The sequence below is a fragment of the Condylura cristata genome, unplaced genomic scaffold (assembly GCF_000260355.1).
Source record: "Condylura cristata isolate star-nosed mole 26May11 unplaced genomic scaffold, ConCri1.0 scaffold00008, whole genome shotgun sequence".
Taxonomy (NCBI): Eukaryota; Metazoa; Chordata; class Mammalia; order Eulipotyphla; family Talpidae; genus Condylura; species Condylura cristata.
Window position 1 is genome coordinate 23,114,858 of NW_004567109.1, and position 22,254 is coordinate 23,137,111.

Genomic DNA, 22,254 nt, shown 5'->3' on the forward strand with positions numbered 1-22,254 from the left:
GTGGCTGGTTCTTTCTCCAGGGCTCCAGCACAGCTGACCCTGGGCCTGACGGCCACGTGTAGGTGGCCCAGTGGAGAAAATTACCACCACGTCTGTGACTGTCCCGTTGTCTAAAATGGGGGTGACAGTTCCTACCCCAAAGGGGCTTTGTGAGGATGGAGTGAGTCACACTATGCAAAAGCCACAGAATGGTGCTTAGCACACAGTTGGTGATTTTTTTTCTATACTCATTATTCCTAACTCCTAGAACTGCTTATTCATTGATCAAGCTGCCAAGGAATATTTAGTTGATGTCTTTTGTGTGTTAGACACTATAACAGATGCTACAGGGAATAGGAAAAAAGCCAGGTTTTAAATGCAGAACTTGCCCTAATATTGGACTAGGGGGGAGGAAGAGATGCTGTGAGGGGGCTGGGGACCCTCCCCACAAACAGAATGGCTGTGTCCTAGGTCCTTCGGGAGATCCCAGCCTTCGATGTCACCTACACGGCCATTGTCATCTCGCACTCCGGGCGCATGATGTTTGTGGGCACCTCGGTGGGGACCATCCGTGCCATGAAATACCCTCTGCCTCCGCAGAAGGAATTCAACGAGTACCAGGCCCATGCTGGGCCAATCACCAAGGTGAGCAGGGGCCCTGTCCTCGGGAGTCCAGCCCCAGAACTGGCCCTCGATGGGCCCAGTGGACCTTCCAGAGACCCCCTTCATCCCTGCAGCCGTCCAGCATCTGTCCTCATGCATTCGTCATCACTCTCCTCAGTTACTCATCCCGCTATCTGTTCAATTAACATTTATTGACCACTAATATCTGTTGAAACTGCTCCTAGGAACATCCCGGGAAATAACCAGATATATCCAAAGTCTACGTACAAGTTTTTTCCCCATGATATTGTACATAATATGGGGTGACTTGAGAGCGGCAGGAGATGGCCCACCCAGGTCCCCTTTAGCCGGTGAGTACCCCCAGCTCCTGGCTGGAATGGAGGCTGCTGTGGGACCTGGCCCTCCTCACCCCTGCATGTCCCGGACTGAGAGGAGATGAGCTCCCGCCCCTCCCTGCGGGTCCAGAAGGCCTTCCTGGGGGTCGTGACACAAGCGCGTGTCTGTAATATCCCTCCCTGGTCTCCTTGCTAAGCGAGGCGTACCTGTGTTTACAGGGAGTCCTGAAGCACAGGCACTGGGGAGGTGTTGTCTCTCCTGCCGCCTCCCCTCGTATTCCAGGTTGGGGCACTCCAGCTCCTGAGGGTTTAATTATCTCTCAAGCTTTATGGCTTAGGTGCAGACACTCTGCTCATTAAGAGAGGACTTTTCATTATGAGCTGGAATATTCCTTAACTGAGCCTGGGGTCTTGGGTTTTGTGGATAGATACTTAGTTTGGGGATTATAAAAGTAATCCATGTTTATTTCTCATAATAGCATCATCATAAATATTTTGATACATTTTTTCTACTCATATATATATATAGTATGTGCTTTAAATAAATGGAGATCACACTTCTATGTACACTCTTTTTACACCTGTTTTTAAATTAATTTTATTTAAGGAAATTGATTTTATTTAATGAAGTTAATCAATTTTATTTAATGAAATTAAATAATTTAATGAAATTAATTTAATGCAATTAATTAATTTAATGAAATTAATTTTATTTAACAAAATTGATTAATTTTATTTAATGAAATTAATTTTATTTAACGAAATTAACTTTATTTTTCCATATACTTAAATAATCTTCAATTATATCATTTTAGTAGATCCACAAATATCATATGACAGACCCTAACCTATTTAACTCTGAGCACAGCTCATTCAAATTGTCTTATGAACTATAATCAATACCCTAAATTACAGATTTACATGGCCCTAAACCTAAATACCTAGACTGAGAACTCCTGAGTGAAAGAATAATTCCATTTTTAAGGTTTTTGATAAACCCTTGCTGGTTTTATCATTTTTGAGTTGATTCTTTTGTTTTCCCTTTTTATTTTGAAATAATTAGAGAGGAAATCTTCAAGATAGCATGGAAGTCCTGAATACCCTCCCTTCACCTCCCCCCACGTTATGTTGAAAGGAGACATTGGTGCAGTGTGTGTTGGGGGGGAGAGGGTTTTGTGTCACCTCATCACATGTTAGGTTGATGAACCCCCACTGTGATTAAGGTGCAAAACCGGGCCATCCCCACAAAGAGCTCCCTTTACAGACACACCTACCCGCTTACCTGCCTCCTGTAGAACCTCTTCTGTGAAATGTTTCTTTCACCCACTTTACAGTTGGATCATTGCTTTTTGAGAGTTCTTTGGTCTCTACAATAACTGACTCTTAAAATTCCAGGAGGCGGCAGACCTTGCTTCTTTCATTCAGTAACATAAGCCCATGGGCTCCTCTCTGATTCCTGGCCAGGGCCAAGTCTTCCTCCCAGTCCAGTTGTGTCCAGACTACGTGATGGGGTGGGGGTGGGGGAGCCTTACACAGTGGCCAGCTCAGCCCCCATCATCCACGACCTGGAATGCCTGGCCTCCACGGTCTTTTCTCCTCAGATCTTGCTCACCTTTGATGACCAGTTCCTGCTGACTGTCGCCGAGGATGGCTGCCTGTTCACCTGGAAGGTCTTTGACAAGGAAGGTCGGGGAATCAAGCGAGAGCGGGAGGTGGGCTTTGCCGAAGAGGTGCTTGTTACTAAAACAGACATGGAAGAGAAGGTAAGAATGGGATCTCACCAAGAGGGACTTGGAAATTCCTTACCACCCTGCCCTCCAGGCTCCTGAGAGATGGCATTCCCAGCCCCTACGGCCAGGGCCCGGTGCAGGCTCGTGGCTGTGCACATCCCCTGCCCCCCATCACTCCAGGGTGGCTCCTCGCTGCCCGCTGCCACCTGACCTGTGCCCACTTCCCCTGCCTGCCACTCTGCCCCTGGCCCCATGCCCGACAGCATGCCCGCCTTCAGCCTCAGGACTGGCTTCCTCTTTCTTCTTTGATGTGGGTGCTCTGAGGTGACTGACAGTTTCCAGCACCTGCCACTAATTGATTGTATATGGGGAACTTTGGGGAAAAAAAAAAAGGATTTAGATTACAGTCCTGAAACTCACTCTCCAATGATAACATGATCAAGGGGATAATACCCAGTAACCAGTGTGTTCTCAGGTTTGCCACGAACCAGGCAGTGTGCTAGTTATTTTGTGTGTTCTCATTTAAAACTCACATCTCTAAGGAGATTGATGATTCTCCTCATGTTTCAAGAAGTGGGAGTGGAGGACTTAGTGACATATCTAAAGTCAATGAGCTAGTAAGCAGTGGGATCGAAGTTCTGATCCAGATTTAAAGTAGAGCCCATTCCTTCAGTCACTACCCCAGCACCCTCCTCCCGACACCCTCCGCCCCCACTTCCTGCAGAGGACATTCCATAAAGATGTGTCTGGAGATCTGAAATTGCTTAGCGCTGTGCTCCATGCCCTAGGAGAAGTCAAATGGGCAGCAACTCACAAGACTTGCAGAACATGGCAAACCATGTGCTCACCGGGGTTCTTTCAGAATCTAAAGTGCATTTAGTGACTACTTACTGTTTGCTAGGGGATGAATGTGTGAAGACACAGACCTGAGGCCCTGACATCAGGAAACTGAGAATCAAGTGAGGGGTGAAGACAAGTAAAACCTCAGTGCAGCAGTGCAGAAATGGCCAGTTCACCTCACTATGAATGTTCATTCTCTGTCCTTCTCCCAAAGGCTCAGATTATGTTGGAGCTGAAGACTCGTGTGGAAGAACTGAAAATGGAGAATGAGTATCAGCTTCGACTAAAGGACATGAACTATTCCGAGAAGATCAAGGAGCTCACAGACAAGTTCCTCCAGGAAATGGAATCCTTGAAAACCAAAAATCAGGTCTGTACGAGAGGCAAAACCAACCAGAAGTAACAAGAAATTCCCATTTCACACAGGAGGGAACTGGCATGAGCTCAAGTAGGTGGCAGTATACTACTTTAAAGCCTCGCTGCTAAGATCAGAAATGCTTTCAAGAAATGTCTGTAATGAATGCTATTCATTAGGTAAAAATAAATACACATAAAACATTTTTTTTTAAAGAATACAGCTAACAAGGTGATTATCTCTGAATGTTGACATGAAGGCCAATTTAAATTTTGGTCTTTAGATTTTACTGTAATTTCTAAATTTTCTATAATGAGACTAGATTAGCTCTACAATCAAGAGACACTTACTTTAAAACAAAGCAAAAAATTAGTGAGAAGAATAGTATAGAAAGGGAAGAGCCAACAGAATACTGATTTCTGGGGTGTCAGGTTAAATCAAGAGATGCTAAATAGTCTTCTATAGTTAGATTTGGTCCAGAACTTTATCAAACTAATTGCTGTTCTACACAAATCTGCCTGGTTCTTCATCCAAAGTCCCCCAATTTTTTTGTTCAAGGGGCATTTGTCTGTTTATATTATCTTCTTGGATCATAAAATTTGACTTTAAAAAAAGGAAGGAGAAAAAAAAAAACCTTCATTCACTTAACAAGCATTTACTTGCCCTCTGTATGTAGAACACAGTTACATCCGAGAATGGCACCCAGCTGTCTACAAGCTCTCCTGCTTATTAAAGAAAACATTTCCTTTGAAGCTGACACATTAAATATCTAAGGTGTGGCTAACAGCAATGTGCAGACAACAGAGGATTTGAGCAAACCCTTGCTTTTCCATGCCCAATTTCTGTGCTCCGGTCCTCATCATTGACAAAAGCATTTAGTAGACAGGACAGAGAGGACTCTAGAAATGTAGGAAAGAATATAATACACATAGAAAGTGGTAACGTGATTGTTGCTCCCAGGACAGTGCTCAGAGCACAGGGCTTGAAGGAGGATGCCCTCAGTGCTTTCAGCAGATGTGTGAAAATGAGAACATTTGGCTCTGCTTTAGGTTTTAAGAACAGAAAAAGAGAAGCAGGAGCTTCTCCACCGTGACCGCATGGATGACCTTCTGGACAGGCAAGCCCGGGAACTGCAGGACCTGGGTGAGCCCCCTTCCAGGCCACATGGGCAGAAGTGGCTAGGGGTGAGAGGCATAAGTCGGAAGCCCCAGACCCAGCTTTGTCTGTAAACAGGCTACATTGTCCCTTGGAACTTCCCCATGGTTTTTCCCGCTGGGTATTTACTCACTCATTAAACACCTACTGCATGCCAGTGGGAGATACAGAAAGGCACAGGCTGGAGGCTTGGAAGGTGGCCTTGGGCCTCAGACTCACCACCTGTTCGCTGAGTGTTCTACAGATCTTCTTAGCTCACCCAGCCTCGGCTTACTCCTCTGTAAAGTGGGGGTATTAGCACCCATTTGCACACTCAGGACATCGTTTCTTGGTTCTGAACCCCCAAACATCTTTTGTACTTTCCCGCAAAGCTCTTTGCCTAGAGCGTAACGTGGGAGGTGGTAGTTTGCCTGATGACTGGTGGAGGGGGAGACAGGTGAGGAGGTTGGGCAGGTTGGAGACGTTCTAGATGCTGCTGGAGGACATGGAAAAGCCCCCCCCCCCAAGCTCCTGGGTGGCACAGGGGCTGGTCCTGCCGTCTCACCTGAAATGATCCCCTTGCTTCTCTCCAGAATGTTGCAACAACCAAAAGTTGCTGCTAGAATATGAGAAATACCAGGAGTTGCAGCTCAAGTCCCAGAGGATGCAGGAAGAGTATGAAAAGCAGCTTCGGGATAACGACGAAACCAAGAATCAGGCCCTGGAGGAGCTGACCGAGTTTTATGAGGCCAAACTGCAAGAGAAAACCACCCTTCTGGAAGAGGTGCTCACAGGAGGCCCAGCCGTGTCCCCTCACGGTGCCAGACCTGGCCTGGGAGCAGCCCAGAGGGCTGTGGGGAACCTGCCCACCGGCCTCCCTCTCTTAACTTCCTTTCGGCTTGTGTTTTGTTCAGCCATGTCTTGTGCTGTTTTGTGAGTTTCCCTGTCGACCAGGGTCTCACTGAGCTGTGGGGTGCTCAGCCTGTGAGACAGAATTCCTTGGATAGACTCGGTTCATACCTATTGTATCCTAGCTGTGCCTCCAGGCCTTAAGCACTGGGGAGACCTTTCTAGAAGAGGCCTACAGGACCAGGAGAGGAACATGGCCCAGCAGGGGGAAAGGTGATTTTCTAACGCCCTTTAGTGACTTCTTACTTCATCTTACAAGGTGAAATCATCCATCCACCGATTTGACAGACACAGGTAGCCTTGACACAGGTAGCTTCTCATTGGTTCACCAGCCTGAGTGCTCAGTGGTCAAGAGCAGTAAAGTGGGACCTGTTTTTAGGGGGTTAAGGGAGGCCAGCCCCTCCATCCTTCTCAGAGAGCCATGCACAGGACCCTCAGGGAAGGCAGACACAGGCCCCACACTGCCTGGGAGCCCAGGAAGACCTGCAGGAGCAAATGAGACCCAGAAGGAATGGAGCAGTCAGCACCCAGCAGCCAGGTGACAGGGAAATGCAGGAGGGAAGGGCAGAACCAAGTCGTAGTCTTTAGCTGCGTAACGCGTATCCTAAGCTGAAGAGGAATGAGAGGTCAGATGGCCTCCTAGGCCTGTGGCAGTGACAGTGCCCGGTGTGAGGGGCAGGCGCATTGTGAAGGTGCGGGGCAAATTTTAAAGGGGGAGACTAGAAGAGGCCTGGCAGGCTGGGAGCTGAGAGCCCCGTGAATTCTGGCTGTGTTCACCGTCCTAGCTGGGGTCTCCTCCACAGCAAGGCTCAGCAAGCAGGTGTGCGAGTGAGGACAACAGAGCCTTCCTGATTCATGGCTGTTTCCACTGGGTGAAGCCACAGAAATTAAAGGTGCACTGGTCACCAGCCTTCAGGTCCAGGCCAGAAAGTGCCGGGGAGGAGCCAAGAACCTGAGAGAGTGGAGGAACCAAGACAGGGCCAAGGCCATGGAGAAGCTGAGAACCCGGATGGCCTCCCTGTGGGACCCACCAGGGAGCAGGGTCTGGCCCTGAGGACCTCAGAGAGGGCACCTCCCAGGGCAGGGCCTGAGAGTGGGGCTGAAGCAGGGGTGAGGCAAAGGTCAAAACCCCAGGAAACAGCATGGACTCCTCCGTAATCAGCCCCGATTACGGTCAGGAAGCCTGTGAGGGCATCTGGCTGGAAGTGTTCGGGGACCCAGGAAGGTGACCAGGTAGTCAGGGAGAAGGTGGAGACAAGTGGAAATAGGGTCTCACAATGCAGGAGCTCCAGCAGGCTGAGCACCCGCCCCCAGCAGGGGCCCCCCTGAAGAACCCTCCCCCCACTCCACCCCACCCCAGCCCTGTGCCTCCTGGGGTCCCACAACCTGCAGAATATTCCTCAGCACAGTTTTCACAAGCCTCCCTGACTTGGCCCCTCCACAGTGTCATCGTGTCCAAACCCCTCAAATCCAACAACAGGGAGCAGGGCGTGTTGGGGGGGGTGGGGCTCCCGCACAGCCCCCGAGTGTCAGCTTAGGGGCCTCTCTCCCCAGCAGCCCTGCTCCCTCCTAGCTTAGGCAGGCTGCATTTGCTTCCCTTCCCCTAGCACTCTCGGGTAGGAGCTGTGTCTCCTGCACTACTGCTTCTTAGCATCTCCATGCTCCCGCACATTCTCGATGCTCCAGAAATGTTGGCTGATCGCTAGTAAACTGACCTGAGCACTGCCTTTTGGCATGAGTCTACCCAGAGCGGGCAGGCCTGGCCCTCTTCCCAGGAGCTCCTACAGCCACAGCAATTACCAGGCATTTTTGCTATTGAGTCAGTAAGATGTTAATGAAGAACTTTCCTAAAGAGCTCCCGCCTGATTTGGGCTTCTCTCACATTTTAGCGACATCCCCTAGACCGCAGCAGGGACCCACAGGCCCCTCCAGGCAGCAGAGGGGACTCGCTAGGTTTCTGTGTGGCAAGGATCTGGTGCCCTGAGATGGACAAAGAGAGAAGCCTGGAGGCCGTTGAGCCCAGGTTTAAAGCCATATTGTGTCTCTTAGCCCCCCAAAACCTTCAGTCCAGGGACGGTACATACAACCTGGGGGGACTGCCAGGTCACGCTAGGAAGAAAGTGGTGGTTCTTCTGCCAGTCACTTGGTGGCCACAAGCACAGCAGAGTCACACCCAAACGCCAGGCAGAGTTCTGGTACATGATGGGTGCTGAGTGAGTGACAATCAAGAGCCCAGATGCTGAGCATCAATCTGAAGAAAGCCATTTTCACCCCTGGCTTTTTTTTTTTTTTTTTTTTTTGGCTTGGGGGTGTTAGTAAGGGTCAAAGACCTTGGTCTCCATCTCCGCCTTGGTGGGAGTCCCATGTGGTCACCACCTCCGCTCAGCACAGAGGCTCCAGGTGTCCCTGTTCCCCCAGGCTAAGCCAACCTTTCTCCAAGCCAGGCACAAGAAGATGTCAGGCAGCAGCTGAGGGAGTTTGAAGAGACCAAGAAACAAATTGAAGAAGATGAAGACCGAGAAATCCAAGACATCAAAACCAAATATGAGAAAAAGCTTCGGGATGAAAAGGAAGCTAACCTGCGGCTCAAAGGAGAGACAGGCATCATGAGGAAGAAGGTACTGGGTTCCTGGGGCTGGCAGGGCCATTCTGCAGAGAAAGCGGGCAGGTGCCCACAGCACAGTGGGCGCCTTGCCAGTGCCTCTGCCCTGCTTGCAGGGGCCCCGGGGGCGGTACCCTCAGGCAGACAGAGCCATACCACAAACTCTGAAGGGTGCCTGGTGGGAGTCCCCTTCTCCTTCATTTTCACAGGGGTAGTGAGGTTCAGAGTGAGAGTCGGGAACACTCTCTGGGCTTCCATTTATTGGCAAGATTTAGTCAGTCTTTAGAGCTAATCCTTGGATAGAAAAGGAAATGAGGTCTCTGGAGGTGTCCCCAGGCTCTGGGTGCAGGGAGTCGTGGCTCCTGCTTGGAGTGTGGAGGAAGGAGTGAAGGTGTGAAATGCTTAGTTTCAAGGTGGGGCAATTGTTTTTAAATCACTGAGGATGTGAGGAGGGATTTCAACTTGCAGATCTTTGTAGACTTCCCAGTTTCCCCCAAAACATTTAGCCTTAGAGAAGCCAAGTTCAAAGCATTCAGGTGCTGTCCTATTAGAAGTCATGCCAGTAACAAAGCCAGGGGACAACTGTGTCTTCCCTCCTTAGACGTAGCTAAGATGGCTCATTAGTGAGGGTCCAGTCTCCCTGACCTTGATGGGGCCTGGGTCTCAGCACTTCAAGGTCAGTGTGGTCACAGAAAAGTCTAGCTCCATCCACTCAGGATGCTGGTCTCTGGCATCTGTTGAGGAGACAGCCCCTCTTCCCCACAGGGGTTGGACTGGGCCCTACCAGACAGGATACTGCCCTGTTCACCTGCTTGGGAACAGGGGAAGCTCCTTCGGTGTGCAGAGCTGGCAGGAAGCAGAGATGAGTTCCAAGGTGACTTTGGTGGTCTTTGTTGTTGCTGTTTGCCTGCAGTTCAGCAGCCTGCAGAAGGAGATTGAAGAGCGAACCAACGACATTGAGGCCCTGAAGGGAGAGCAGGTGAAACTGCAAGGCGTCATCAAGTCCCTGGAGAAGGACATTCAGGGCCTCAAGCGGGAGATCCAGGAAAGAGATGAGACGATTCAGGACAAGGTAAAGGCTCATCCGTCCCCCTCTGAGGACTCAATGGGCCCAAGCCCTGGGCACGAAGCTCAGGAGAGAGGGTCCCTGGCTTTCAGCACCCCGATGGGGGTGTGCCCACTGTGTGCTCGTACTGGGCTGACTGCTGTAAACACATCACATTCAATCCTCCCAACAGCCCAGGGGCTACAAGCACCCCATTTACACAGCGCAGGAAACTGGATGCTGGGAAGTCAAGTGTCTTGTCCAAGGTCATGCAGTTTAAAGGTGACAGATGTGGGATTAGAGCGTGAGTCTGCTGGCTACAAGGCCCCACACCCACTGCTCCAGGCATCCTTGGGTGACCACCCCCTCAGCCCAGGCTTGCTCATCCAACCCCATGACCACAAGGTCCCCCTCATCCCAGGGGAGACCCGCCCCCCCATGGAGGCCTGGGACGCAGGGTAATTCAGGCCGCTGGGGTCACTCTTTGGGATGCCTTTCTCACGAAGCACACAGGACACAGACACCTCACCTTTAGTGTGGTGTAGCACCTCAGTGTCCCAATGCTCCTCTCGTCCTCCTGAGCAGGTCCAGGCCCCAGGCCCTGTGTCCATCCTGCCTGCCATTCTACCCGAGCAGGCCCGGCTTTCCAGTGGCTGAGAACACAGGCGTGGCACTAGCTGGCTGGATTCCAGCACAGGCTCCTTCATTTGAAAGCTACAGGCCCTTGGACAGCTTCTCTAGCCTTTTATTCTAATCCATGAAATGGGTCCCCTCAGGGGGACCATTTAATATCCCATTAAATGGGATGGTGTGAGCATGAAATTCCTGCAGGCAAATGTTTATATTTATCTATCTGGGTCCAGAACGTTCTTCAGATGCCCAAAGAAGGAGCTGACAAGAGTGAAGCTGAGATGTCCCTACAAGATTGCATCAGCCTCCTAACAGAAAAGTCTTCTTTCCCACCTCCAACCTGCTCCCTGCCACTATACTCCTTAAGTCACCCTCCCCCAGAAAATCCTTCTGTGGCTCCCCATTGCTTATGGTAGGGGTATGCAAACTTTTTTCTGTGGAGAGCTGGGTAACAGACATTGTCAGCTTTTGCAGACCAGGTCTGTACCCAGCTATGCAGTTCTGCAGGCTAGTGTGGAATTAGCCATAAACAACACGTAAATAGCCCAGCTGGGGTATGTTCCAGTAAAACACAAACGGGCAGCAGACCCGCTCTGACCCAAGGGCTGTAGTTTGTGGCCTCCTGGGTGCATCCGAAATCCTCCAACACTGCATGTAAGACCCTGGCTGCCTTCCCTGTTCCCCCTCCCCCTCCTCCCCCCTTTCCAGACCAACCATCCTTTTACACAGAGGCCAGCTATTCCCGGCCCCTCTGACGACACCGCTCCCTCTCTGGGACTATATTTGACATGGCTGCTTTCCCAGTTAGTGTTTTCAGCATAAGGGCAGGGCCTGTATCATACTTTGTTTGGAATCTCAACCCTTGACAAAAGGTTAATGTTTCCTGATCCTTTTTCCTATTGCCACGCAACAAATTGCCCCACAACTCAGTATCGAAAACAACTGTTTGCTCTCGTCCCAGATTCTGTGGGTCTGGAATCTGGACAGTGCACAATGGGATGGCTTTCCTTTGTCCCCAATGTCTGGGGCCTAGTTGGGCTTCAGTCAGGGATCATTCGAACAGCCAGGGGCTGCAGGATGAGCACCCAAGGTGGTTTCTTCATTCACAAGCCCAACTGCTTGGTGGGGCGTCACCAGCCCCGTCGGCCAGGGCCCCTGACATGCTGTCCAGGCAGGGGGCTCAGAGTCGAGGGGCTTCTGACATAGCAGGTGGCTACCCCGAGCAGGTGTCTAAGAGAACCAGGTGGGAACTGCTTGGCCTCTCCAGAGCCAGGCTGGGAAGCCACACAGTATCACCTGAGCTGCGTCCTTTAGCCTGCGGGGGGCCCTGAGTCCAGCCACCTGGGCGGAGGGGCCCGGAGCCTGCCTAGGAGGGCACAGGGTCGCGTTGCTGACAGCACACGCCCAGAGAAGAGGCCGCCGAGGTGCAGAGCTGGAGCCGTGCATGAAGCAGTGAGGGAGTGAATGAGGTCCTGGCATGGAAGCGGTCGTCAGGGTGGCCGCAAGCCCGGGAGCGTGTGTCCCAGAGCAGCAGGCCCCGGGGTTTATGCTCCCCGCCCAAGGGAGGCATGTGCCAGGGCATCCTGCTGGTGCTCTCACTTCCTCTCCCCCACAGGAAAAGCGCATCTATGATCTGAAAAAGAAAAATCAAGAACTGGAAAAATTTAAGTTTGTGCTCGACTACAAAATAAAGGAACTGAAGAGGCAGATAGAACCGAGGGAGAATGAGATCAAAGTGATGAAGGAACAGATCCAGGAGGTGAGACGCCATCTGCTCACCAGCGTCTCCGCTGCTGCCACTCTGGCTGGTGGTGCCTGGTGTACCTGGGGCAGCGGGAGCAAGCTCTCCCCAGGGCCTCTCCCACGGCTAGGGCGTGCTCTGTGCAGGATGCCCTAGAGGAAGGAGATCTGACTCTGGTGCTCCGAGGGCCCCCCTGGGCCCTCTGAAGGGACCCCGCGTCTGTCCTGCCGTCACCAACAAGGGGCCAAGGGGGCCCAAACAACAACCCAAAAAAAAACCCAAAAGGTCCAACCTCCCCTCCCCCGGAAAAGCCGAATAACCCCCTTGCAAAGCCCTGGGGCTTAAAACTCAACCGAAAAAGAAAGGAAAAGCCCCAAAGGCCCTGGGCAAGAAAAGGGCAAAAATGGTTGCCCCGGGAAGCAAACAGGATGAAAGTGGAGTGGGGAGATCAACTGCATGCGGGCTCCTGAGAGTCAGGTGAGGGACAAGTGCCTGCGTGGCCCTCCATTTCCTCCTGACACAGTCACCTGTCAGCCTCCCCTCACCGGACAGAGCAGCTGAAGTGGGGTTCACCACTGGTCTCGAGTTGTGTTCCCAACTCTCCCAGCCCCACTTTCCATTTCTCAGTAAACAGTTCCAAGCCGCTCCCGCCCCCCCCACCTCCCCCCAGCTGCTAAGGTAGAAGTATAAACACCTTTCTTGATTCTTCTCTCCCCTTACCTCCTCTATCCAAACAGTCACCAGTAATCTGCCTGGCCCACTTCCAAAAATATGTCCAGTCCGACCCGCCTCACCCTGGTGGCCTCCTGGCTGGCCTTTCTGGCCCCAGTCTTGCTCTGTGAGCAGAACCTTTGCACTGGGCTTTCGAAGACACAAATCAGACCAAGCCAGTGTTTCCCTGAACTTGTAGGATAAACGCCGGACAGCTGACTGGTGTCAGCCTCTGGTTAAGGTAAAGGCTGAACTCACCGTTCCTGCCTCTGCCCTTGGCCCGGGTCAGTGACCGCTGCTACCCATCTTTGCTGTCCTCACATGCACCCCTCCTGCAGCCCCTGGGCCAGTCGTACCCCCAGAGATGCCCCAGGCTGCCCACACGCCATTCCTCTCTGCACATGGCTGTCCCCTCTGCCCAGCAGTCTCCTTCCCCACTATTCCCCCTACAGATCTCCCTTCCCGGGTGCCAGCTCCTCTGTGCAGGCCGATGTACATGTAGCTCCTGTCCCACCTTGACTTCTGGTTTATCCCCCCTCAGCCCTGAGGCTCCTCTTAATCTCTGTAGCCCCACCCTATGTTCCTCCTTTTGCTGGCCCTTTCCGGTGGACACCCTCTTCCTTCAGCCGAGCAAATACCCCGTTTGTGTGTGTCTGTGGGTGGCTCCACAGCCGTGCAGGGCTCAGGCCGTCCTCCCTCCCCTCAGGGTCTCTCCCCTCAGCCTGCTGTACTCACCATAGCCCTGCCACTGGGCCCTGTGACCACTCTGCCACTACAAAGCGCCTCCACACCAGGACAGGGCAACGTTCTTCTAAAGCTGCCCTTTCGTGTCAGACATGGAAATGGCTCACTGGGGCCTCTGGTACCCAGAGGTTGCCAGGAATCTTGAAATCTGACCAGAGGGGCAGCTCCATCCAGTCATGGGAAGCCCCGTGAGCACCCCCTGCCCCCCACAGTCACCGAGCCTCTCTGAATAGGGACCCCAGTGCCCACCAGAATGTGTGTGACCCACTGAGCGCCCACCAGCGTGGTCCTAATCAGAATGTCCACGGGCCTTTGGTCCACACTAGCACGCCAGTGAGAAACGCCCTCAGAGCTCGCTGCGACCTCTTCCTTTCAAAGTCGGCCACTCTCCTCAGAATGTGGGCCAAGGCCTCTTCTCGGCCGCCTGTTCCCCTCCTGTGCCATGGGCGCGTCCTCCAGTCCAAGCCCACACAACTTCCTGCTTTAGAATCGAAGCCTTGTGGCCCCAGCGGGTCAAGCCCACGCACGCACCCTCAGAAAGTAGGCAAGAGGGGCTTCTCCACAGAGCCTGCCTCTGTCAGAGCTGAGGTGCCGCCTGCAGAGCTCCTGACCTACGGGGAGCCCAGGGAGGAGGCAGCCAGCAAAGGGCCAGGAAACTAGGGAAAGTGCACAGGCGGCTGCAGAGCCTAGGCGAGCATCTCAATGAGACGGAGCGGTGCTTTCCGGTGGCAAGGAGGAAGCGAAATTGGTGTTTTCCTTGCAGAGAACATATGTAGGGGCTAGAAAAGAAGTGCCCTGGTTGCAGGAGAACACTCCCCACCGAGGGACTTGAGATCCCAAACACAGCTTGCAGCCCCTCGCCTTCTTCTGGACTCTCCCTTGTTCACTACAGATGGAATCTGAACTGGAGCGTTTCCACAAGCAGAACACGCAGCTGGAGCTGAACATCACGGAACTGTGGCAGAAGCTAAGAGCCACGGACCAGGAGATGCGTAGAGAAAGACAGAAGGTGTGGGGCTCGCAGACCTGGCGGTGCCTGGTTCAGGAGGGGCTCCAGGGAACCCTCGGCCGTGGCTCAGAGGCACCCGCTGCGCTTACATTCCGGCCCACAGCCCTGCCTGGCTTCATGCCAACTGCCCGTGCAAACTGACCAACTGAGGCCATCTGAGGCCGTCGTTGACTTGGGGTGAAGGGATCCAGGTGCAGGAAGCCAGTGTCCCAGGAGGCTCCCCACCTCGGCTTGCATGGCCTGGGGAGGAACATACTCAGGATGGCCATTGTAGTCAGGGGCCAAAGGCTTAGTGGGCCCAGATATGCTGACCTCAGGTCATCCAGTCCTCTAGTCCTTCAGTACAATGAAGGAGATGGGGAGGCCGAGAGACTTCCCTGGCACCCAGGGCTAGAACTCTCGAGCACACTGGATGCCGGGTCTTCTGGTCCTGGGCCCGAAGGTGGCTATGCCTTCACCCCCGAGCTCGGGGTCCAGCAATGAGTGTGGGCTTGGGTGGGATTTCTCCACCCCCCACATTAAGCCTTGAGGCTGTACCAGGTAACACTAGAAACTGCAGAGCTACACGCCTGCAGACGCGGGGCCTGCCCCTCTTCACCTCGCTGGGAGGGCTGAGCGTGAGAATTAGGAATTAGGAGAGTGGGATCATATAAGGGACGGTGAGAACCTAGAGAAAGGCGAGACTGTCTGAAGGGGAGGGGAGACGGCTAACAGAGAAAGCAGTTTCAGATGAACCCATCTGCCTGATTTTTTTTTTATATAAAGATTTATCTATTTGTGCATACAGAACTGGGGTACAAGCCAGAGGCTCAGGGGCAGCAAGAGGCTTCACCAGAGACAGAATGGGAAGCAGAATAGGCAGATCGACAAAGTACACTGCTGAGGGGGGCAGTGGGCAGGAGAGGTCTGCCGTGCCATGTGAGTCACCTCCAGGACGGGATCAAACTTGCGCAAAAGCGCTGTGGCCAGCTTGCAGTGCTGCGTCCTAACCTATTGCGCCACCAGGGAGGGCCTTCTTTCTTTTTTTTTAAAGATTTACTTATGCATACAAGAACTTGGGTGCAAGCTAGAGAATCAGAGGGTGAGAGGATTCACCAGAGACAGAGTGGGGAGAACAGGCAGACAGACTGAAATACACTGCTGAGGGGAGCAGCGGGTGGGTCAGGAGAGGTCTGCTGCTCCATGTGGGTCACCTCCCTGGCCAGGGGTTGAACTCATGTTGCAGTGGCTTAGAATGGCTTCATAGCGCTGCACTTTAACCAGTTGCGCCACCAGGGAGGCCCCTTCTTTCCTCTTTCAAGGTCTGTGGTCCTGAAAGCAACCCAGGGTCGATAAGGGAGTCAGTCGTGTGGCCCTTGAGGGTGAAGCAGGTGTAAGTCCTTCCAGCCAGGTGCCCGGCCCTGGCCCGGGGCACAGCATTTTAGCCCTCCTCGCCCGTCAAGGTCCCTGTGCCTGGATGAGACGCCTCTGTCCCTTTCTGATGCCACTAGCCTCTGCAGCCCCTCTGCTCCTCCTGGCCGCCCCCACATTGCCAAGGTACTTGCCTCCACTGCAGGAGCGAGACTGGGAGGCGCTGGTCAAGAGGTTTAAGACAGACCTTCACAACTGTGTGGCGTTTATCCAGGAGCCCCGGCAGCTGAAGGAGAAGGTCCGGGGGCTCTTCGAGAAGTATGTGCAGCGGGCAGACATGGTGAGCTGACCCCCGTCCCTGCCCTGCCTTGCTCGGGGGTCCCCGGCCCTCACGGAGAACCCTCCCGCCCTGTCAGGTGGAGATCGCCGGGCTGAACACAGACCTGCAGCAGGAGTACTCCCGGCAGCGGGAGCACCTGGAGCGGAACCTGGCCACGCTCAAGAAGAAGGTGGTCAAGGAGGGCGAGCTGCACCGCGCCGACTACGTCCGCATCATGCAGGTACCAGCACCTGCCCTCAGCTCCCCGGGTTGGACAGGAGAGGCTGTCAAGGCCCTCCCTGTCCTCAGCCCCCCACCCAGGTGTCCAGGGGACCCACTCGCTTCCCCTGCAGCCCGCTCCTCGGTGTCACTTGGCCCTCCCAGAGCCTGCCCGGCCGTGTCTGTGACCCGCAGCCCCACACACGGTTTTCTAAGCATTTCCACATCCACACCCAGCCGCCTTCCTGCACTTTACTTTCACCCCACCAGGCCCCATCTCACCCCACCAGGCATCATTTCTTTTTCTGCCCCATCTCTATCCTCCTCTCTGACCCTGTCTCCTCATGCACGTGGCTTTAGCACTCCTGAGTCACTTTCTCCTGTTTCCAGCTCTTATCTCTGCTGGCTTTGCTTAGCTGCCTTTTAGTCACTGCGTGTGTCACATGGTCCCTGTGGCAGAGTCCGCGCCCCTGAGCCGCTGGCTCCACCGCCTCATCTGACTTTTCTGGTACCTCAGGTCCATACCCTCATCTCCTGGGTGCCGGCCTGGCGGCACCCGCCCCAGGAACTGGCCCGGCTCTGACTCAGTGAGCCCTCCACCCCTCACCTCACTGCTCCCTCCTCCCCTCGGCGCGTTCTCAGCACCGGGGACCTCAGTTTGGGTATCAGTATCATCTGAGGCAACCCATGCGAGGTAATATATCACAAGAGAACATCAGAAGCCTACTTATAAGGCATGTACCTTTTTTGTGTTTAGGTGTCTTTAATGCCATAATCGAAATACTGGCATGGGGCTAGGCCGCAGCTGGATTGAAATAACCCAGTTCCCACTTGGCCCGCACACACCTGGGCAGAGCCCACAGCTCTCTTCAGTCCAGACCCAGGCACAGTGGCCTCCTGTCCTCACAAGCAGCCCCTGCCAGGAGGCAGCCCACACTGTCAGACCACCGCCCTGCAGCATCCTGGGCTGTGACAGCAGGCAGAGGCCCGAGGTAGGAGTGGATGGAGTTGGCAGGCCCCTGAGGCAGCAGCCGCTGACGCCCAGAGCCGTGGAGCTCCTCCAGAGCCCTGGAGCGCAGCGTGGGGCGGTCTGCAGCTGGTGGCACTGCTGCGCCCCAGCCCATCCCAGCACTGGCCTAACCAGAGGTGGCCCCCAGGGGCTGGGGCCCTCTCCCCGTGCCAAGCAGACCCCCAACGCGATGTCAGTCCTCGGAGAAGGAAAAGCAATGACAGTAAAGGCCACAGGAGACCCAGGGCTTGAGGAAGAACAGTGTCCACTTTTGGCTCCCACAGCTCAGACACTGTCTGCCCCTCCTGCTGGGCCAGTGAGCATCAGGGTGGAGGGAACAGAGACCAGCCTCCCCCTTCTAATGGCTGGCTGCGGGAGCCATGGGTGAGGGGTCCCTGGAGAGTGTGTTTTGGAACAGCATTTTCAGCCCGTCTCCTCGGGAGCCCCGTGGGTCCAGGGAAGTGAGTCAGGCAGCTGCAAAGAGCGACAGGAGCCCAGAAGGCTCTGGGTCCTCACCCTCAACCAGGAAACCCCTTGCTTATTTTAGGGCTCTGTGTAAGAAAAATCTGGAAGGTGGGGCTTGAGAGCAGGCAACCCAGAGCCTGGTACAGAACAGGTATTCCAAAAATGCGCCTTCCCTTTTCTTTGTCAAAGCAAAAAGCCCACTGCAGACCCAAGGCAGACATCCAGTTGGAGAGGCTGGGAGACCTTCACAGATGGACTGGGGCCTGCAGGTGGGGGTGCAAGGGAGGGGGCCCCTCACGCCTAGATCTCAGCTGGTGACCCAGGCACCCTTGAGACCTTGGAACGTGCTGGCAAGGAACCTTCTGGAGCTGCGTCTGCAGGTCCCTTGGCACTTCAGCCAGAAAGGCCCAGCAAGGGCAGGGCGGACATGGCACCTGCAAGAAACTCATCAGAAAACAGAAAATGAGGCCACTGTCTCATTTGCATGTTCAGACAGGAGCATGGGGCCTCCCCATTCATTCAATGGCACATGCTTACAGATAGGCAAATGAGCATTGCTACGGAATACAAACATCTAGGGCACACTTACTCATTCGGGACACATTTTTTGAGGGCTTGTACACGCCGAGCTCCATGCCAGTGGCCATGGAAGATTCCAGGGTGATGTGATAGCTTATCTGCCCGCACCGTGCTGTGGTGGGAGACTCGAATCAGATAGCAATCATCGCGGCTGGATATGGCATGTCTGGGACTGTGTGGGCCCACTCAAGGTGACTCCAGCCATGCCTCAGACTCACAGAGGTTTCTGATGGGCTGTGGCATTTGAGCTGAGTCTTGAAGGGCAAGTAAAGGGTAGTCAGGGAGCGAGTGAGGGAAGAACCTTCCAGGCAGAGGGCACCCACCCAAGAACAGGCAGGGAAGCGAGAGCCCTAGGGGAGTCTGGGGGCCTGGGAGCTCCAGGGGAGGGAGGAGTCCTCTGGGGCCAGGGGGAGCTGAGGCTTGCCTTGAGGGGGCTGTCATGCTGCAGCGAGAAGCAGACAGTTTGTCTTGTAAGCAGGTGCCACACAGGTGTCCCAAGCAGGTAGGAGTGCTATCTGTCTGGAAAGTGTAGCTCTGCTGGGGCATGGCAGTCTCACCAGGGAAGAGGCAGGTAGAGAATGACTGCAGGGGAGGGGAGATGAGGAGGGCTTGGAAGAGGCGTAGACAAGTCAGAAGTCATTTCAGAGAGAAACGATAATAGAAATATCAGGTTCAGTGTGAGAAGAGCGGTGAAGCGGCACATTTATCAGGCATATGGCAAGGCGGCCAGCTGTGGCTCAGAAACACCCCACTGATGCTGGCTTCCAGCTTCGCAAAAGCAATCTGTTGCCTGCTTTTTCCATAGTGCAAGGCTCTGCCATATTCTTAACGGTGTTAACTCAGGAAATTCCGCAAGGGGGCGCCATAGGCATTCCTTCTCTTCTCTGCCCCACCTGGGAGGCTGCAAGAGCCTCCTTCCCATCTGTAGCTCTCTGGCATCTCTCTCAATCAAAAGCCATCCTGGGCGACTCAACAGCATGGCGCCTCTGTTTAGAAGGCTTCTGCCTAAACAGACCTTGGCATCCGAGTCTGAAAAGAAAGCTCCCTTCTTCAGACTCCACCTCGTCTCTCCACTCTGGGTCCAAGCTGGACCTCCTGTATCTGGCCCAGTGACCAGTGCACAGTAGGCCAGCATTCAGGCACTGGCTCTTAGGCGAGTTTTATGAATGAGGCCTGGGCTGTATTGACTCAAGGGCCTCAGACACACTCTGATAAGAATGAGTCATATCCTGAGGACCCATGTGGGTGGCCGGCACCCTGGAGGTGCCCCAGGCTGGCGGTACAGTCAGAGGCAGGCATTCCCACCTGAGGTGTGAGGCCGGTGATGTCCAGATCCTGGTGACAGGGTTGTCCGGGTGGAGAGACAGGGAGAAACTTGGCCCACGGCTCCACCTGGGACCCTTAACGACAATAAAGGGTCAAAATGTCGAAAACTGGTCTGGGAATCACAGCAGGAAGAGGGAGCACAGAAGTCAGGTCAGCACTACCCTGACCAGACTGGGTGACAAGGCAGCTAGAGGCGACCAAGAAGTAATTAATGATGTGAACAGAGAGCACTGGAGGAAATGGCACTTTCAGCCTCTAATCTTTATTCTGAGAACCATTACTTTATTAAAAGACAGGAGTGAAGCTAAGTGATGTCACCAAGAGGGGCGCGGAGAGCCCAGGAGCTGAGACGCCCCCCGTCTGACCTCCCCTCTGTTTGTCATCTCCTCATTAGTAAGAGTCTTGTCTTACGTGACTTGGTAGCTGCTGCATTAGTGATTCATTTGCTTAGCTATTCCACAAATGTGCATCCAGCACCTCTCACATGCAAAGCAGAGTCCAAGGTCTTAGAACCCATAAATATGTATTTAATTGATTTTTTCATGAGACCTGGAGAGATTCCAGTGGCAGGAAACAAGCAGAGTTTGACTGGCGGGGAGATGTAGGAGATTCACCCCCAAGGCCTGGGCTGGCTGAAGGGTATAAGATCAGATGGAAGAAACCTGCTGACTAGAAACAGACACAAGGCGCAGCATGAGGGTGAGGAATTGGCAGTAATTGGGCCTCTCGTCCAAGAGGGGGAGAGTTCTTCTTCACTGAGGAATACTGAACTTAAGAAATGCACGGACAGTCTGATGGTCTGTCTGACCTGGTTAGATAAAGACACCCTGGGAGGGGGAAAGAATATGTTGGGGTACCCCTGCTCCCTCTTGAGTCCCACATGCATAGCCCCATCACAGCCACGCTGCCCACGGCTGGCAAGGCTGGCAGTCTCCTGTCTGCTACTGTCACCGCTGGGGTAGCGTGCTTAGCTCCCGGCTCAGGTCCGTTTCATTTTAGGCGGATTTGGCCTGCATTTGCCCTTTTTGGAATTTTGACCCTCAAGGGTTTTGCCACTCATGAGATGGGCTGGCCTTGTGGGCTGCAGCAGCATCCCCTGGGAGCTGGTTAAAGCACAGATCTCAGACTCAGCTCCTGAGCTAGCAGCCACACTCAACAGCACCCTTGGTGGGCACTGTACAAGGCTGGTTGAGTAGTCAAGGGCTGAGGCCGTGGGCTCTCAGAACAGTCAGCTGAGCCCATTCTGGGCATGTGGTGACAGGGACACCCGTGCACAGCTTCCTTGTTGCCCTTGTGCCAAGCATGATGGGGGAGGCAGTGACTCGAGGTATGGGGAGAGAAGAAATAGCCTGGCCCCAGAGCCAGAGGCAGCACCTCCCGGGCTCCAGCCGCCTCTGCATCCTCACTCCTACCTGTCCCCACTCTGTGCCAGTGATGTGGAACTGCCATGCGTCCCCACCTACACCCCTATGTGCTGTTGTAACTTTGCTCCTGCTGCGCGCTTACCCTCTCCTTGGTCACTTCAGTCCATCTGGTCATTCGGGCAGAGTCACTCCCTTTGCCCCACTACTCCATCTCACCGAGATGACCACCAGGCCATACTGTGCCCCTGTACTCCTACCCAAAATTTCTCAAGAGCAGAGGCCAGGTCTTATTTGGATGTAGTTCAGAATCAACTCAGTGCCTGCCATATGATAATACTTTGTCAGTATTGAATGGATAAATGGATTTTTGTCCAACACAAACAAGAGAAGTGAACTTGCAATGGATATTGTCTTGGAGTATGTCGTCTTGCAACAAATGTTAATTAATCGTTTGATATTCTGTGTTCCCCACTAAGCAATATACTATTAAGAGCAGAAATGATATCTTAAAATCAAAAGCTGTAAGATACTCTTAAAGGAAATAAAGAAACAAAGAAATGGAAAAATATCCCATATTAGATTCAACATAATACATACTGAAATCACATTGACTTATTTTATGAGGCCATAAAATACTTGAAAATTTATATGGAACCACAATAGACCAGGAATAACCAAAGCAATCCTGAGAGAAAAGAAGAAAAATGGAGGTATCACATGGCATGCCTTGATTTCAAACTATACTACACAGCAACAGTAATTAAAACAGTATGACACAAAAACAGAAATACAGATTGATGGAATATTGTCCAGAAACAAACCTACGTGAACATGGACACCTAATCTTGAACACAAGAGCCACAATCCTCCAATAGAAAAAGGATATCCTCCTTAGCAAATAGTTCTGGGAAATATGTCAAGTCACATGCAAAAGAAAAAAAAATTAAACTAGATCCTTATTTAACTCCAGACTCAAAAACTGACTTAAATAAATTAAGAATCTTAGGCTATAAAATATTGCAGAGAGAATATTTGAGAATGCAGCCCCAAATGCAAGTGAAACAAAAGCAAAAGTAAACAGGTGGGACACCATCAAAATAAAATTCTTTTACACACTGGGAAAAGATATCTGCTCAGCACACATCTCACAGAGCACTGACTTCCAAAATGTATAAATTGCTTATTCAACCTAATGAATCAAAACAGCCCAATAAAAAAAAAAGGGGGTGTGAGGA

At 52.9% G+C, this 22,254-nt stretch overlaps 1 protein-coding gene across 1 annotated transcript in view; it reads left to right on the top strand.

The window, feature by feature from the left end:
- CFAP57 (cilia and flagella associated protein 57) overlaps positions 1-22,254 on the top strand; it is a 44,118-nt gene that overhangs the window by 14,436 nt on the left and 7,428 nt on the right. Inside the window, exons 10-20 of the mRNA XM_004679461.1 lie at positions 451-624; positions 2,540-2,701; positions 3,723-3,878; positions 4,913-5,006; positions 5,591-5,781; positions 8,351-8,524; positions 9,422-9,580; positions 11,799-11,942; positions 14,272-14,388; positions 15,944-16,078; positions 16,155-16,298. Coding sequence (XP_004679518.1) covers positions 451-624; positions 2,540-2,701; positions 3,723-3,878; positions 4,913-5,006; positions 5,591-5,781; positions 8,351-8,524; positions 9,422-9,580; positions 11,799-11,942; positions 14,272-14,388; positions 15,944-16,078; positions 16,155-16,298 — 1,650 coding nt within the window. The remainder of the gene's footprint in view (positions 1-450; positions 625-2,539; positions 2,702-3,722; positions 3,879-4,912; positions 5,007-5,590; positions 5,782-8,350; positions 8,525-9,421; positions 9,581-11,798; positions 11,943-14,271; positions 14,389-15,943; positions 16,079-16,154; positions 16,299-22,254) is intronic.